At 32.3% G+C, this 17,923-nt stretch overlaps 1 protein-coding gene across 2 annotated transcripts; it reads left to right on the top strand.

The window, feature by feature from the left end:
* The first annotated feature begins 276 nt into the window (after nucleotides 1-276).
* On the top strand, nucleotides 277-5,834 carry LOC102610908 (calcium-dependent protein kinase 13). Of its 2 annotated transcripts, XM_006480986.4 has the most exons (7): nucleotides 279-1,366; nucleotides 2,478-2,621; nucleotides 2,724-2,876; nucleotides 3,425-3,540; nucleotides 3,630-3,797; nucleotides 4,884-5,114; nucleotides 5,208-5,834. In XM_006480986.4, the coding sequence occupies exons 1-7, from the start codon at nucleotides 745-747 to the stop codon at nucleotides 5,355-5,357; spliced, it is 1,584 nt and encodes a 527-aa protein (XP_006481049.1). In that variant the 5' UTR covers nucleotides 279-744; the 3' UTR covers nucleotides 5,358-5,834. The 2 variants fall into 2 exon arrangements, with proteins under 2 accessions (XP_024955547.1, XP_006481049.1); XM_025099779.2 differs by lacking the exon at nucleotides 2,478-2,621 and having other exon boundaries at nucleotides 277-1,366.
* Nucleotides 5,835-17,923: the final 12,089 nt, after the last annotated feature.

Below are 17,923 nucleotides of genomic sequence, written 5' to 3'. Positions count from 1 at the left end.
AGTTTTTTTTAAATTTATTTAGAGAGATTTTTCTTATTATGATTTTCAATATTGACATTCTGCATCATGCTTTTAATTGTTGTTTTGATTATTATATATTAGCATTTGTCTAGGTTCGTCTTCACAATTTCCAAAGTGAAAAATTATTGGATTTAATAAATAGAAGTTTTGGTGTCAGAATACAATTTTCTGAAACCTAAAGGGCCTTAAAGTAAACCGAATTTTTTAATCCAGCTTGCTATCATTCTGTCCCTTTTCTAGATGTTAGTTAAAATAACAACCCCAAAATGGAAAAAAAATAAAAAATAAAAAAAACAAATTCAAGCAATAAAAGAGAGAATTAAAAAATCTAAGAAACAAATGAATCCTCTTAACCCCATCCTATCTCCCCGCTCGTTGCCCCCGTCCCGTTCCGACCATTCGTCCTTCCCCCTTCGCTTCGCTTAGCCGACAACCTTCACAGACCCTAAAGAACACGAGAATTAAATATTCTCAAAAAAAATTTTAAATTAAAAATTAAATAAACACGCACTACAAAAATATCAAAAGACTCAAAAAAAAAAAAAAAAAAACCACTCTCTTCAAAACAGCATCACTTCATTTCCCTTTCACACTCTCACTCTCACATTCCCCTCCAGCCTCTCTGTTGCGGTCATGCTATAATGTGAAACCGTAACCAACTAAACAATTTAGTTAGGGTTTTTGTTAGATCCGTACGGTAATCAACTCCACCTGTGTTACCTAATGGGAAATTGCTGCAGATCTCCGGCGGCCGTCGCCAGAGAAGACGTTAAATCGAACTATTCGAGTCACGATCACGCCCGCAAAGAAGCTGGCGCCAACAAGAAGCAGCCGATTACTGTGCTGGCCGGAGTGCCTAAGGAGAACATCGAGGATAGGTATCTAGTCGACCGCGAGCTCGGCCGCGGCGAGTTTGGGGTTACGTACTTGTGTATCGACCGGGACACGCGCGAATTGCTCGCTTGCAAGTCGATTTCGAAGAGGAAGTTGCGGACGGCGGTGGATATCGACGATGTGAGGCGTGAGGTGGCGATTATGAAGCACCTGCCGAAGAATTCGAGTATTGTGAGCTTGAAGGAGGCGTGTGAGGATGATAATGCGGTCCATTTGGTGATGGAGCTGTGTGAGGGCGGAGAGTTGTTTGATCGGATTGTGGCAAGAGGACATTATACGGAGAGAGCGGCGGCGGCGGTTACCAGGACGATTGTGGAGGTTGTGCAGTTGTGTCATAAGCATGGTGTGATTCACAGGGACTTGAAGCCGGAGAATTTTTTGTTTGCTAATAAGAAGGAGAATTCGCCCTTGAAGGCTATTGATTTTGGACTCTCTATATTCTTTAAGCCGGGTGAGATTCTAACTATTAGGTTGTTTTTGCTAATATGAATTATTTCATTTAATTTGATCAGGTTTTGTGAGTTAATGATATACTATATCTAGCCGGAGTTGCTCGATTTGTTTTTAGTATTTTATTTAGTGCTTGTTATGAGTATGTGAGTTGGAATTGATTTGCGTTTATGTTGAAAGTACAAAGGACGTTGTTGCGGACACTCGGCGCCCTTGATTAAAGATATACATGAGATGTTTTGTTAGTGAAATGTAGGTGCTAGAGCTGGGATTTGGAAGTGTGGCAAAGTTTCCATTGGAAGTTCAGTGAGGTCAGAGCTGGTTTAGCTTTAGTGAAGGGACTGATGAGGGATTGGGTTTCTTGCAAGTTAATAGGAGTTTCAAGAGGGTGCCAAGATGCTAAACAAGAATAGTATGATGAAAGAATTAAGGAGTATGTTATTAAATGTTTGCAGATCATTTTGTTGTTCATGATGACTGTTTATGCATTCACTGATGGTTGTATGGTCTACTGGTAAGCCTGATGTTTGGAGAGCTTTGTAGCTGGGAGGTTAGTGATTCAGTGTCTTGCGTAATTGAATTTGTTAAAATCCTAGAGCGGAGCTTTATTCAGCTGACACGATATGAATTTGTTTCTTAATCTGGCTTTCTTATTGAATGATTGAACAATTAAACCAGCTTGACAGAGCTAGTTAAGTGAAAGAATGAGTTTTTACCCTTAATTGGAAACAGTGCCACCACTCCTGTGCAAGTAATTTTCTTACACCCATCAACAGGCACTGGCATTGTAGATCTAGTCTTAGTAGGATACATTTATCTTGCTCAGTCACACTCTTGTATCATTGTTCACCACATCATTGAGAATTGTAGGTATGTATTTCTGTTTTATTAAGCTTTAGCTTGTAAATACTATTGGGTGGTGAGTGGCTAAGCACATGAGAGATTGAAGGTGGTTGGCTGATGATTCAGAACCATAGATTTTATGATAACTACTGTCATATTTGCAGAACCGTAGATTTTATAGTATCCTTGTTTTTGTCAATTATGGTTGTTGGGCCCGCTATTTTAACACTGAAAGAGTGCTTTTGATTGCTTAAACTTCACATTTCCAGGTGAGAGATTCTCTGAAATTGTTGGGAGTCCCTATTACATGGCTCCAGAGGTGCTTAAGCGGAATTATGGGCCGGAAATAGATATATGGAGTGCAGGAGTCATACTTTATATTTTGTTGTGTGGAGTTCCCCCATTTTGGGCTGGTATGAATATTCTTAGTTCTGTCTATACTTGCCTTTGCATTATTATTATCTATCTTTTTTTTTCCTTGTTTTCTGCTTAACCTAAAGTGCACTTTCATGCAGAATCTGAACAAGGGGTTGCTCAGGCTATTCTTCGTGGGCTAATAGATTTTAAACGGGATCCATGGCCAAATGTTTCAGAGAGCGCTAAGAGTCTAGTCAGACAAATGTTGGAGCCAGACCCAAAGCTTCGACTAACAGCGAAGCAAGTGCTTGGTAGTTTTCATCTCTTTTATGATGTCTTTGAATGTTTAATGTTTTCTGTGCTTCCAAGCATGTTTTTCTTTTTCTTTGTCCCCGATGGAGGGGTGTGGTTAAGTTGGTGTGGTGGTCACACATCCTAGTTTCAAATCTTACCTATGTTAAAAATTCTACATGCTACTTGTGATGATCATGCATTACATCTGAATCTTCAGCATTTTGAGAACCATATACCTGCTTGCAGCACTACAGTTTCACTGGACTTACATCTTTACGAGGTTACATGTGCTATTGTTATATGGTTTGATATAGGTGCTGGAGTACTTTATCTTGGCTAATTGTTCCAACTTGCGTCAAGTTTTTTGTTGATTGATTGTGAGCTTTAGAGATAGTTTTTGTTTGTTATTACAAGTGATAGGTAATTGTAATCGTATAACTAGAGGACAGGGATTAATTTTATGAAATTCGACGATGTTATTATTGGTGCTAGCTGATACATTTTACACGTGCCTTATAAATGTTGATTTCATTTGTCTAATGCATATTTTCTTTCCTTTTGGCAGAGCATCCTTGGCTCCAAAATGCTAAAAAAGCTCCAAATGTTCCTCTTGGTGATGTTGTCAGGTCAAGGCTTAAACAGTTTTCGATGATGAACAGATTCAAAAGAAAAGCCCTTAGGGTTGGTTGATGCAAAAAGTTCTACCATTAGATTCTTTATACAGTATTGCTTTTCCATGACAAGTTTTTAAAAATGGTTCTGTTAATTAGGTTATTGCTGAGTTCTTATCTGTTGAAGAAGTTGAAGACATCAAAGAAATGTTCAAGAAGATAGACAGTGATAATGATGGAGTTGTTTCAACTGATGAATTGAAAGCTGGCCTTCGAAATTTTGGCTCCCAGCTTGCTGAGTCAGAAGTTCAGATGCTTATTGAAGCTGTGAGTGTACTTTCTCTTTACATATGTCCTTCCATCAGTGGTCCCTACCATTCAACAAATATCTAGTGAGACCAGACATTGGATACTGGCAATTGATAGAATAGGACTGCATATAACCACAATGTCCATAGCTGGCTAACTTAAGTTGACTAGTATTTATCACACTGTTAAGCAGTTCGGCCTTCCTATGGATCCCACCCATGTGGTATGTTTGACTCACGCAAAACTGATTACCTTAAATGTCACATGTTTCATGCAATCAGACTATGATGTGGCTGTGGTGCTTGAATTTACTGTCCCTGCCTTCCTTTAGGCAAATTTATTGATAATTGATAATGCATGTTCACCAGTTCCAATTTTCCACGTCTCTAAAGCACTCTACTAGGACAATCGTATCATTCATAAATATATATTAAAAGTCTGTAAAAATAATCCACTTTTACAGATAATTGAAAAAGAAAATGATTTATGTTCCAAAAATCTATCTGCACTTTGGAGGTTGAGGATACATTTTTGTTGGTGATTTGCCTATTGCTACGTCTTTTATGTAGGATGTGTATTTAATGAAAAATGACCAAAATGTCTTGGAAATCATTCTCTGTTGCTGATTCTATACACATTCTTAGGATGCTATTGATTCTATTCTTAACGATCTTACAATGCAAGTAACCCCTTTCTCATTTTCTGTTTTCTGTTTTTGGCATCATGTTGATCAGTTGTAAGCATTAGGTGTACCTTTTAACAGAAGCTATATTCTTGCCATGTGACTCATTTTGTGCGGCTGAAATATTCAGGATGGATCAGATATATCTGGAATTTGAAAAGAGATGATGCATTGTTGGTCAAACATGTGTGTTCTTTATAAACATTACTGTTTTATTCGGGGGTAAAAAAATTACGTTATGGAAGAGTATAATGATGTAAGAATAATATACGCATGATCATTACCCTCTATTCTGTATACAACTGCAGATTATTTGTTGCTGGTGTTTGCTTATGCTTCTTCAGTCTTCCTCTGTCCTTGCAGCGTAGGTTAATTTTGAAAACTTCAACTTTCTGTTTTGAATGGGATGTGTTTGTTGACAGGTAGATACTAACGGGAAAGGAACATTGGACTATGGGGAATTTCTTGCCGTCTTGCTCCATCTACGAAGAATGGCCAATGATGAGCATCTCCACAAGGCTTTCTCCTACTTTGACAAGGATGGAAATGGTTATATTGAGCCAAATGAGCTCCGTGATGCATTGATGGAAGATGGAGCAGATGACTGTACTGATGTAGCAAATGACATCTTCCAAGAAGTTGACACAGACAAGGCAAACATTTCATTTTTTTCTCCTTTTTCCTGCTGTCGAATGCATTATTGATTCAACAAAACTCCGTCTGATATCATTGTTCCATAAATGCAGGATGGCCTGATAAGCTATGATGAATTCGTGGCCATGATGAAAACTGGAACCGATTGGAGAAAGGCTTCTCGTCATTACTCAAGAGGAAGATTCAACAGTTTGAGCATCAAGCTGATGAAAGACGGTTCCCTAAATTTGGGAAATGAGTAGGCATGTATGTGTTCCAAACTGTGGTCGTTCATTAACCCAAGTGCGGGATCGTTCCCTGTACACCACGAACTTTCTTCCTTTGATGATTCATTATTGGGGCACCTGATAAAATGACTCCTTTTTCGGTGGTGGTTTGGGAGGATCATGGAGGATGGGTAACCTTGTTTGCCTTTGCAGGTATTTATTGTGTAAAAGACGGAGCTTGCACCCGTGGTAACTCCATGTATGATTCTGCGCTTCTTTATCACTCGACCTCTGGTCATTATTTCTGCTTGACAGTGTGGGACTGGCAAACTATGTAGTGTTGTAGTATATTCTTATCCAAAAAATATTTTCACTGTTCAATTTGGCGCTCGTACGTGGTGTCTCAAAATTGGCGAACGTGCTTCAGTGTTCTAGATGTAGTAAAAGATCATTAATTTGAAGGCTGTTGATTGTATCTTGAGCTTTTTCTAGTAACAAATCAAGTTGGTTTCACTATCTAAGCTATACTTAGTTCACTTTTGAAGTCGTTGATATCTTGGACTTAGGATGGCAATGGGTAATACCTGTTGTAGGTTTGTCATTACTAAATCTGCATTTGTTAAAAATTTAAATTACTAAACTCGTTTGCAACCTTTTGTGGGTTTTTCATTTAAAATTATAAATATTTAAAAAATATTTTTAACAATACATCAAAGTTTAAATTATATAGTTCAAATTATAAATTTATAACCTGAAAAAATATATGTATGTATGTATGTATGTATAATGAAAACACACACGTTGCAGTGAAATAAATTGGGTTTATCAATTAGGACTTTTAACTTATATATATTTATGATTAAAGTTTTTAATATAATTTTTATGATTAAAATTAAAAAGATAAATAATTAAAATAAAGAATGTAAGTTGGCAGATACTTGCTCGGGTATCCGGTGATTTTTTCTCAAAATTAAACACACCCACAACTTGCTGTGAATTTAAATTTGCAATATCACCTGATCGCAAACCATAAAATTATTAGCGGTAGGTATGTTTGGACAAATTTACGAATTTGTGGATAATTTTACCATCTCTCTTGGTGAGTGCGGTGTGGCAATACGATTTTCTTGGCTTTGTAGCTGGGCCAGCAAGTGTAGCTGGAGGCTTTAAATTGTCTTTCGGCTATTTATGTAATTTCGTGTTTGCGCCTTGAAGTACTTTTTAAGTACTTTTTATGAGCTACAATGGGGACCTTATTTATTAAGTCGTGATATGTGATTCCTTCAAATTATTTCACTAATTTTTAGAAATATCCTTATTAACTAAAAAATATTATTTTATTTTATTATCTCTCTACCTCTCCAGTCTCTAGTATAAGTGTGTAATAATTGCCCTCACCACTTCATCAAGTTCATCGTCATCACCATTACCATCAGCACCACCAACATCACATATCTTCTTTACTATCAATTCATTAGAAAACTTCCACCAACATATGATGAGTGTTAATATTGGGTCCTATTAAATTTTTTGAACAAGTGGTGGGTTTAATTATTATTAATGATATTGGTTTTGATTTTGTGTAAGAATCTAAGATTTAAAATTGTGAATCAATTAAAAAGACAAGAGAAATGTAAGAGATGAGAAGTTAATCTATTGAGAATTAGAAAGAGAAGGATAAATATTTATTTTTTAATTATTTTTATTTCAATAAGGGTAATTTTAGAATAAAAAATATTAACTAAAAAGTGAGGGTCGGTGAAATAAATTGAGAGGGTCAAAAACAACTATTTTATCTTTATAGACCATATTATCATTTTAAGTGTCAAATTTTAATGACCGGTGATATTATTTCTTTTTTTATATATAATTTACTAAATTAATTAGAATTCTCTCATTATTTGAGCTCTTGTGAATTTTTAAAGATCTTGTACTGCTTGTCTTTTAATAATAGTATATAATTATGATTTACATTTTAATTTATTAACTACCAATCATTTAGATAAATTTTACTCAAGAGAAGGACTGAACATGAGAGGATTCTTATCTCGCATAGACAAGTCACTGTTAGCAAAGGCAAGTCACTGTTACCAATTTTCTTACTATTGTTTTAAGTGCAATAACTGATAAGGAGTACCAACAGACATCCAAATTGTATTCTAAAATTTTATCCTATATGACGTGATATTTATCAAATGCTTGAATGTTAAATCATATGAGATGAAATTTTGGGATGTGCACCAGCAATTGATAAATTCAGTTTGAATAGAGGTGGATAGAATCGGTCTGGATCGATTTTTGCTCAAAATTCAACCCAAAGTCGTCGGTTTGCATTTCACTGAGTATTTGAGCGTATCATAGACCAAAAGCCCAGCCGTCCAGGTTTCTGAATTTAGGAAAATTATTATAATTGGGCCTACATATTGTATCAGACTGATCCTGGGGCTTCAGGTAACCCAATCCTATGCCAACATCAACAAATTCACATTCTAAAAATCAAAATTATTATTATTATTGATGCCATAGAAGGAAAAATGGAAAAAAATAAATAAAAAGCTCAAAAGAAGTAAATGGAAGTGGAACTGGAACTGGAGTGAGCTCGGACTCCAATGTTCTGTTGGTGTGAAACAGTCTGTCTTTGCCCAATGGAGCAATCGGAAGGAGGAATTATTTGGTTTTTTCGAGCGTGTGGGAAACTTTAATGGGAGATTGGAGTTGGAGTCTCTTCGTATTTTGTTTGAGTAGATTTTTCTAATTTAGAAGTAGGTCTCTTTTTTGGACTTAAGTGCATATTTGGTTTAAAGAAATATAAAGGGAGGAGAGGAGAAGAGGGAAAAGAGATAAGGGGAGAAAAATGAAATTTCATATCCAACCAAATAATGAAAATGAAATTGATCCCTTTTTTTTCATTTACTTTCTCTCCTCCTCTTTCCTTTCCTATCATCTCCTCTTTTACTATTTATTCCAACCAAACATGAACTACAGGTAGATTTTCGAACTGAATTTTAAATGACTTGCATTAAGGCAAATCGTGGCATACTTCTTAATATACCGTAAATATTTGAATTGTATTGCAATATTTAAAAGAAATTAAATTATCTCTATTTAACATTTATTTTTGATCGTTTAAAAAATATAGAGATAGTTTTTGGTCCCCCTGCCTGTATGGCTTAGTCCCCTACCTACATAGGATTTGAACTAGGGTCCCCTACCTATATAGGATTTGAACTAGGGTGGCTAATCAAAGAAGTTGCATAAAAACTACTCAAGCCAAACCTTTAGAACAAGTGGTCCAGTATAGATGAGGTGGTTTTACACACACAAGGGAAAAAAAAAAAAGGTTTAATGGCATGACTCAAATATTAATACAAGAGATTTTGCTTAAGTATCATGGATGTTCCATTTGGTTATACCTTTTTAAATTAATTTATACAAGTAGAATCTTTCTTTTTTTTGGTTGTCAATGAAAGTTTTTCTTAAGAACTGTAAAATTATTTTAATCGATAAATTTTTAAATTTTTTTATGAAATGAGTGAAATAAGAATGTAAAATATATAATAGGCATTATAGACAATTGAACTTAAAAAAAAAAAAAAAAAAAAAAACTCCAACCTCTATTCTCCAAAGCTCAAATTTGAATTTTTATTAATAGAGACAAAACATATTATTTAATATGTAAAAAGCTCTCCTCAAAGTGAAATCAATTACAACAAATTTTTTTTTTAAAAAAAAAAAAGTTTTTGGAATCAAATAACACACTAACCAGACACCTATGCAAAATTTTCATTCTCTTTTTAGTCATTTTATTAAAATATAAAAGTGAAATTTAAAAAACATATAGTAACTAGGATATCCTTACACAAAGGGTGGGGGAAATATTATCGCCCATATAATTTGTTCATAGAAATGGGGCGTGTAAAGATAAACTACGGACGTTCGACGGTGCAACTTGTAATTTTTCTTGGATATTTCTAGGAGAACATGGTGAGGCTTTTCCGGCTGAGATTTTGGATCAAATGACACATACTCTTACCAAATAAAAAAATTAAAGCATATTTGAATGGTCAGTGCTTGTCAAAATTTTGTAAAGTGATTCGCATTCAAATAAGCAAAAGGAATATTATTATTAGTTGGATAAACAAGCTAGTTTGGACACCACTTCAGACAAATGATTGTGTGTTAGCTATAATGCTTTTGCTTGTCGACATAGTTTTTGAAAAAAAAAAAAAAAAAAAAAAGCACATGTAGATATTGCAGATGATAAAAGCAAAAGCAGCAGCAGCGAGCCCTCAACTGCAAAGAATTTCACGGCCACTTCAGTCTGTCTTGTTAGGCGCTGTTGCATGTTCATGTCAGTCGCTCTCACGCACATTAGACACCAATGTGATCAATCTTCATCTCTTAACTTTGAACATCCTATCTATCCCAACGTGTTGAAAATATGACATTTTATAAGGTACATGCAAAAGATTGAGTCTTTATCTGATGTGAACGTTTACTTTTAAATAAAATCGTGATACGTCGTTATTTTAAAAAAAAAAAACATCATTTTAACTAATTAAGGAAAGATCTGTGTTCTAGCTTTGCCAAAATAAAATTTACGAAAGATAAGGGTTCTATTAAACTTAATTTTATTTTTGTCCCCTTAGTTTACAAATCCTTCATATTACTTTACTCTAGGGTTCTAAGGTGCCATTTTTTAGGTTGTTTGTGATTATCCTAATTCCTATACTGTCGAGATTTTATTATGCTTCTGATTATGTATGTATGGACTATGGAAAGCGAGGCCGTTGATCACTGGAGATTATTTTTTCTTTGGCCCCTAAACGTTATATATTCTTTCATTTTAGCCCTCAGTTTTAGATTTATTTTTTTATAACTTAGCCTCTAAAAGTTTTGTTGCTTTTCATTATTCCCCCAACTTCTAAAATTCAAGGCCCTAGTAAGGTAGGCATGGCCCAATCTTTTTGTCTTTTTTTTTTTTTTTATTTGCAAATGTAATTACCAAAGAGAGAATTTGTGAGGTTTACAAATATCTGGACTGCACTTCAGTATAATTCATCTAAAGTTGTCCCAAAATTTTTTTTATTATAAATATGAGTAGATTGTAATATACACGTGACAAAAAAGAATAATTTTGTTCATAAGCACCAGATATTATTCAAAGATAACATGTACGGTATTATAATTGGCAGCCTGCTGCTTGTGCATATCCACCTAGTAATCTCTGATCATCACTGTCATAATCCATATGCAACATTTTCTTCTAACTCTTATCTCCTTGACGTTTCTTTTGTTGATTAATTTGGTTTGCAGCAACTACAAATTTGTGCCAATTTTTGTCCTAGCCCACTCTTTTCTTTGCCTTTGCTAGCCATGATTATGTCTTTGATTTTTGTTGACGAACTAAAGGAAGCTTACCTTGTGTGATCTAAAAATTAATTTGACACCATCAATATTTGCCTAGTTATCTGGTCAAAAGCAACCCCCAGCAATTTAGATATATGGTGCAAAATGATTGTGCGTGGTTATTTAATTATGAAGTGCCAAGGGCACTCGTGATGATACAAGTTACTTGTAAAACTTGTGCACAAATATACAAGTCGACATAGACTTTTGCACATCCAAATTTTTACAAGTCTTTATTGGAAATATTGTCGTCAATTAAAAACCCACGAGGGAATGCCTTTTGTGAGTGCGAAAACACCATTAAAAATATACCTAAAATTAACATTAATTGTTACCGCACATGATTTTCCTGAAAAACATTTTGTCAAAAAGCAAATTTCGTAAGTTCACAACTTTGAATATGATTCTTCAAAATGGTACCTATTTCTGCAGCAACAACTGAAGTTTCCTCTGGAAAAAGGGAAAGGCAAAACAAAAACACCACTAAATATAGAGACTTCACATGCATGATATATCATTCTTGAAAGGGAGAAATCAAATTTCTTGTTTTGATAAATGTTTCTGTCTCACTGGTTTGAGATCAATTATAAGCTCAATCTCATGTGCTTTCACGTGGATGTGTAGCCTTATAAACGATGATGGTCCTGATGATATTCTGTGTTTTTTTTTTTTTTTAATTATCGACAACAATGAACCATGCATTTGACACCATATATATATCGATATCTTGTCGGCTATCAGTACAACTTTGGTTAAAATTCGATTCACATTTGTGAAATCCATGTTTAATCATTGAGTTTGATTACTCTGCCGGGGGAAACCACAACCTTGGTGAAAATGAAAACGCTGTACGATATGGCAATTTAGTACGAACAAGATAGCATAGACAGGGAAGAAAAGCAGAAAAATAAAAAAAGTTTATGCCCATTGTTTCTACCTTTGTGCTTCCATGGCGTGTGAATGAACATACTTTTATACATCTAATAATTGTGATTCTTTAGTTACAATTCAAATGAATTTTTTAGGAAGAGATAATATTTAGTTGTATTTAGATTAGTGATCTGAATAAAGAGAATTGATTTAAAAAATAAAGTTTAAATAGTGATAAAAATATTCTGAAAGCATAAGTAGCTTACTGTAATAATCCACCTAAAGGATCCACTAGTTGCATGAATAACGTTGAGCAGTCAAAATAGAATTTTAGTAGAAAGAAAGCCAAAGTGAAAACCCCACTAACCAATAATGTTCTATCAGGAAAGTCTGTTGCCCTATTCTAAAAATGCTCTGAGCTTTAATTTAACGTTGACTAGTCAAAAAAGTGTAATTTAATCTGACGTTATTCATCATCAATGTTCTTGTAAAAACGGAAGTGCTCATGGTCTGCGGGTGGTAGTCTTGTCTAGATTCATTTATTCAATTCATTTTGATAGTTTGAGTTTGAAAAAATTCATTCGTTTAATAAATAAATGAATTCGATTTGATTCGTTAAATAAATAAATTGAATCTAAGTTTAAAGATATTTATTTAAGATTCGTTTAATAAATAAGTAATAAATAAATTATTTATTTATCCACCCTCCATAGCAATTTCTTTTTGTTGTGTCTGCAATTTCTTTTTGTTTGCTGTTTAGAGAAGCTAGCACCATCTCCCCTAACGGTAACCTCTTTTTTCTTTTTAATTTTCGAGCTACGGGTTTAGTTTTAATTTTGCTCTAGTAGCTTCCCAACTCTATCAAGTTTTTGTTGCCCAAATGGGACTGTTAAAATGGCACTACCTACGAAAAAATTTATGAAAATGAACAAGATTTGAGCAAGAAAGTAAGCTCTTTTTAGATTATAAGCAACTTTTTTTATATGGGTATTGGGGTAATGGGGTTTATAAAGAAGACACGATTAAGCAAAACCAAAAATGGTAGATGTTGAGTTGATGATGCTTTGAGATCTTTTTTCTTCTTTTATTTTTTTAGCAAGAATTTATAATTTGGTATTTGACCGACTGTATATTTTAATTTTAGAATATGATTTGGATTACTTGTGTTTTATAGGATGTTAATTTTGTGGTTTTTTTAATATTTTATTTTTACTTAATTTTTGTTTATTAATTATATTTTGCAAACAAAATTATATTCAAATTTGGTTAGTTTATTATGGGATAAATGAATAGTAAACAAATTTAATTTTGATTCGATTCGTTTATTAATTTTACTAAATGAATTAAACGAATCAAATTGAATATTCTTTCAATGAATTGAATTCGAATCCTAAGATTTCAATTCGTTTAATAAATAAATCAAATTCGAATCAGTATAATTTTGACTTAATTCATTTAAAATTCGATTCAAATTCAATTTGTTAACTCATTTTGTCACCCCTATCAAGATCAAATATGAATAATCACACACGAAAAAGAAAAGCTAATTAAATAAAGAGAAATTCTTATTCTTTTGGAAACTCAAATTTTTGTACGCCTCTTGATTAGTCTCTTACAATCCAAGCACGATACTTTTCATTATATAATTGTTTGAGAATGTGACTGGCACGCACTACTTAACCTCTTTAACATGTCATCAAAATTCATATATCCCAATAAAACAATACTATCAAAAGAAGTGGATGTTAATTACTTTTTAACTGATAAATTTTTTTGATAATATAAAAGTTTAGAGGGATTTTTTTTACTTAATGACTTAATTAACTTAATTTTAATTAGTTAAATCATTAAGTTTTTTTTTAACTTAATGAAAATTTTCAGCCATTAAGTTATTAAGTTATTAAGCTAATTTTTTTTAACTTTTTTGCTTAATTTAAAAAGTCTGAATGATATCAATAAAAGATATTTTTCGAAATATCCCTATCTAATTAATTAATTTTCATCCTTACCTAAAACAAACATTTAATAATTAGCATTATTACTCATCTCTATATAACTTGTGATAATAGATAGTGATAGAATATTATTATTTTTATCTTTTTATTTTTTTTCAAATTAGCATTATTTATCTTCATAATTTTTATGAATATTTTTCATATAATTAAAAACATCATAAACTATAATAAAATTGATTAACATATATAATATAGAATATTAAAGAGTTATGTTCAATTGAATATGATTTATGTTATAATAATATTTATTTTATTTATATTCTTTGAGATATTTATTATTTGTTTGACATTTATAATTTGTAAGGGTATAAATATAAAAATATTAGTTTTTACATTTTTTAAACTAAACAACTTAATATTTATTTTTAGCGATTAAAAAAAATCATTCAAATTCAGACTAGTTCAAGTACTATTCAAATTTCAGACCCAAATAAAACAAACGCCACCTATGTTTAAACTCCGCTCACGTAAATATTATGCGAATTTAATTACTAATATGCATGGAAAAGGAAATTAAAATTTTTTTAAAAAAATTGTGAGTTGCTTTTATAATTCTATAAGAATTGTGGCTCAAAATAGGCAACATACTTAATTCGGGACACGGAATGAAGCACGAGTATGGACGGATTTGAGAAATGATGATATGTCGTCAAAATGTCCTCCCAAAGTTTGTATAACACTTCAAAACCACCTATAAATTTTGTGAAATGCGAACGTCTATAATTATTTATTTATTTGAATTATTTATTCATTTTTTAAAGTGGTTTAAAAAATAACTTTCAATGCCGAGCATATATTATGAATTGCTTTCAAAAGTATGGCATTCTCCTCTTGCCGTCGGTCACAAGATCGATAAGGCAATAATACTCGTCTACTGTGTAGACTTTTTGACATAATTAATACAAGAGATACGCATGCTTTCATGAAATCAATTTCAGTACACCAACGCTATCAAAAAAAAAAAAAAAAAAAAAAAGAAAGAAAGAAATTCAAGCCATGATTCTATTTATTTATTATTTTCTCTTTTAAAAATTGAAGAAAAGTGGCTGAAATTAACTACGATTAGTGCCATGATATTTGGAAGAAAATTAGGGCATGCATCGTGTCAATCAAATATATAAGGACTTTAGAGGAGAAAAAGAAGCTTCACCATCTACATGAACCACACGAAGCGATTGATAAGGCGTTATGTGATTGGCAGGACACTGATTTCATATCAACTTGAGAGACTTAGTCTAAGGATAAAAGACATTATCACGAACCAAAAGAATTGTAATATATCGATTATTCAAATTAAATTTTTGTCCAATATTACGTATAAATTTTGCATAATCGCTTCAGAATTGAAAGCTATCTCTGGACAATGAATATAATTTATAGATTTTTTTTTTCTTTCAGTTGATGTAAATAAAAATTCAATTTGATGTAAAAATTTGTTTTAAAAAATGAGAATTTTATATCTTAGATGTTATATCAATGTACTGATTAATCTATCAATCAACCTAAATGAATTACAACGGGTAAATTTAATCAAAACGCATAATACTGTGATACTTTTTAACTCTATCGACATAATTTAAAATAAAATTTTAATTGGATGTAAACGTTTGTTTTAAAAATATGAATTTTATATTTTAAAATGCGCATGTACCAGCAAAATTAAAAAAATTAAAAAAAAAAAAAAAAAACGTAGATCAGGATTCGAGAAGATGAGTTTGATGTTTGAGTTGATCCTCACGTGCTTTAAATAAAAATTTGCCACGTGGGGGAGTTGTTGTTGCTTCTGTATCGAAAAATGATGTCGGCCGGGGCCGGATCTGAGCCATATATAATTGGACTTTATAATTGATTAATAAATAAATAAATAAATAAATACTAAGCGATGTGATAGTGATGCAAGAAAATTAGGTCCGTCTTAATGATGTAATTTACAGTTCATGCAAAAATGACATTATCTGACATAATTTATTGCATATTTTTAAATGGATTTTAAGTTACGGCACTGCAGCTGTAATTTAATAATTGCCGAAAAAGATTTATGTGGAATTGTCCTATTAAAATTTTATTATGCGGTAGAATAATGAGTCTCGGAGATTTATTAGTTTATTTAAGATAAATTTTTAAGTGCGACTAGTACAGAATCACTGATAAAATATATATTAAAATATACTATTATGTCACGTGATAAAATGTTAATGGACCACTTGCCACCTTAATTCTGTATAGCTATACTCGAAGTGGGAGGGATAATTATAATAATCCCACGCAAGTTTCTCGCCCACGTGTTTCCTTCTTCTGTTTCCTTACGCCGGCGTCAGAATCTTCATTTTGCAACTCCAGCATGCAAATTCAAACTGGTAGCTCGAGGCTTGGTTAATTTCTTGAACTTATCCAATTTAATGTTTAATTAAATCTATTATTTTATATTTTTATTAGATGGAATTAATTTGAGAATCGTATCAAGTTATTTGTCCTGCTGCTTAAGCTAGCTATAGCCATGCATTTTATATTCTGTTTAAAACAAAATAAATAAATAAACTGCATTATGTTCGATATGGATTTAAGTCGTATAATTAACGGGACGTATAATAGCTATCTGATTAAGATTGATTTACGAATAATCCATTGCCGTCAGTACTTGGGCAGATGATTAATCCTTTGCGGAGAAGCAGAGAAAAACTTTGTGTACACGAGAAACCTTCAAGTGATTTGTCGAAATAGTCAATAACTCTTTTAATCCGTCGTCTTCTAGAATCGGATCTATATCAATTGACGCAATGGTGAATCTTGCGCATGAGTTGATCTACAACTTGTAGTTTTTCATATCTTAACTCTAGTTTTGTTTGGACATTGTAAGATGGAAATATTTTGTGGACTCGTGCAAGAGTTTGGTTTTGATACCACATAGGAGCTCATTAATCTAACTTCTCTCTAAAGATTAATGTTATGCTTACTTACTTTAGATACTCGCTAATGTGGCATTTTATGTATCATTTATTGAGTAAGTTATAAAAGTTATAAGTTAATAATTAATACCATTAACAATTAACACCATTCACATGATATTAAACGATTGGTGAGACATCAATGAATATTCAAACTACGTATCTAAACTAATTAAGCATAATATTATTGACACCCAAAGGCTAACAGCTAACTCGTATATAACTAAGTGAAGGGTTATCTCAAGCTCATATTATTATATCTATAAATATTCTTAATCGATGTGAGCTATTTTTCTCAACAAAAATAATACAAAAAACTAAAAATATATTTATTCCAAATAGGATAATAGAACGATAGTTTCGGTTTCTTAATTTGCAATGCGGGAATATTTTTAAACAAGATTCAAAATCCGGATAATAGGCAAACTTTCAAGCGAATTAAAGAGATTAAATCAACATCATACTAATAATAAAGGCATGACCCGTTGCTCCAATTATGAACTATTATTATATCATTTCGGCTATCTTTAAGACAAAAATCCTCTTCTTCACTAATAATAAAAGAAATGTGTTCACGCATGTATATGTCGGCATGCATTACTTATCATTCATTCTCATTTTGGGAAATTAATTATCATTGTAGTTGATCTTTCACATAGATAGAGCTAGAGAGTGACACACGCATACTCTCTCTCAGTCTCTTCACATCCTTTCAATAATTGGGAAATGACAGATTGAGTGACTGATTGTTTGACAATCATTTTGAGTGCATCTGTTTATAATTGAACTGAGCTTAATGCAACCCCTATCACAATGAAAACAAGAAAAAAATGACATTTCTTTGGGTTTTTTCTCGTTGGCAAATGGCCTGTTTGGGCACTTTCTATTACATTATGTGTGTATTTAATTAATTAATTAATTTAGTATGTTATTGATTCACTTGAGAAATTGTGTAGTCATAATGAGAAGAAACAAAATTTATAAAGGCCAAGTCGTAGTCATAAAAACTAGAGCTAGAGCCATAATGAAAATAAATAGAACTTACGAGGATCAAAGCACAAAAACTACATCTTGACAGGCCAGAATGTAAATAATTGTCCAATGCTTTCAATTGATATCTGTTGGGTAAGGGAGATGGCGTACTTAAGATCTCCATGTATATCACAATTTTTAGAGAAGGTTTTTGGTGTTTTCAGACCATTACTCTTTATATATTTACTATTTACACGTGTTTATACATATTATTATAATTGATTAAAGTATATCATGGCAATGAGTGAATAGACAAGAAGAGCACAAAATAATTTTCCTCAATCTTATTAAATTGTCACCATATTCATCTATTAACTAATTAGAAAAAAGT

The sequence above is a fragment of the Citrus sinensis genome, chromosome 6 (genome assembly GCF_022201045.2).
Source record: "Citrus sinensis cultivar Valencia sweet orange chromosome 6, DVS_A1.0, whole genome shotgun sequence".
Classification (NCBI taxonomy): Eukaryota; Viridiplantae; Streptophyta; class Magnoliopsida; order Sapindales; family Rutaceae; genus Citrus; species Citrus sinensis.
This window is presented reverse-complemented; position numbering and strand designations above follow the sequence as displayed.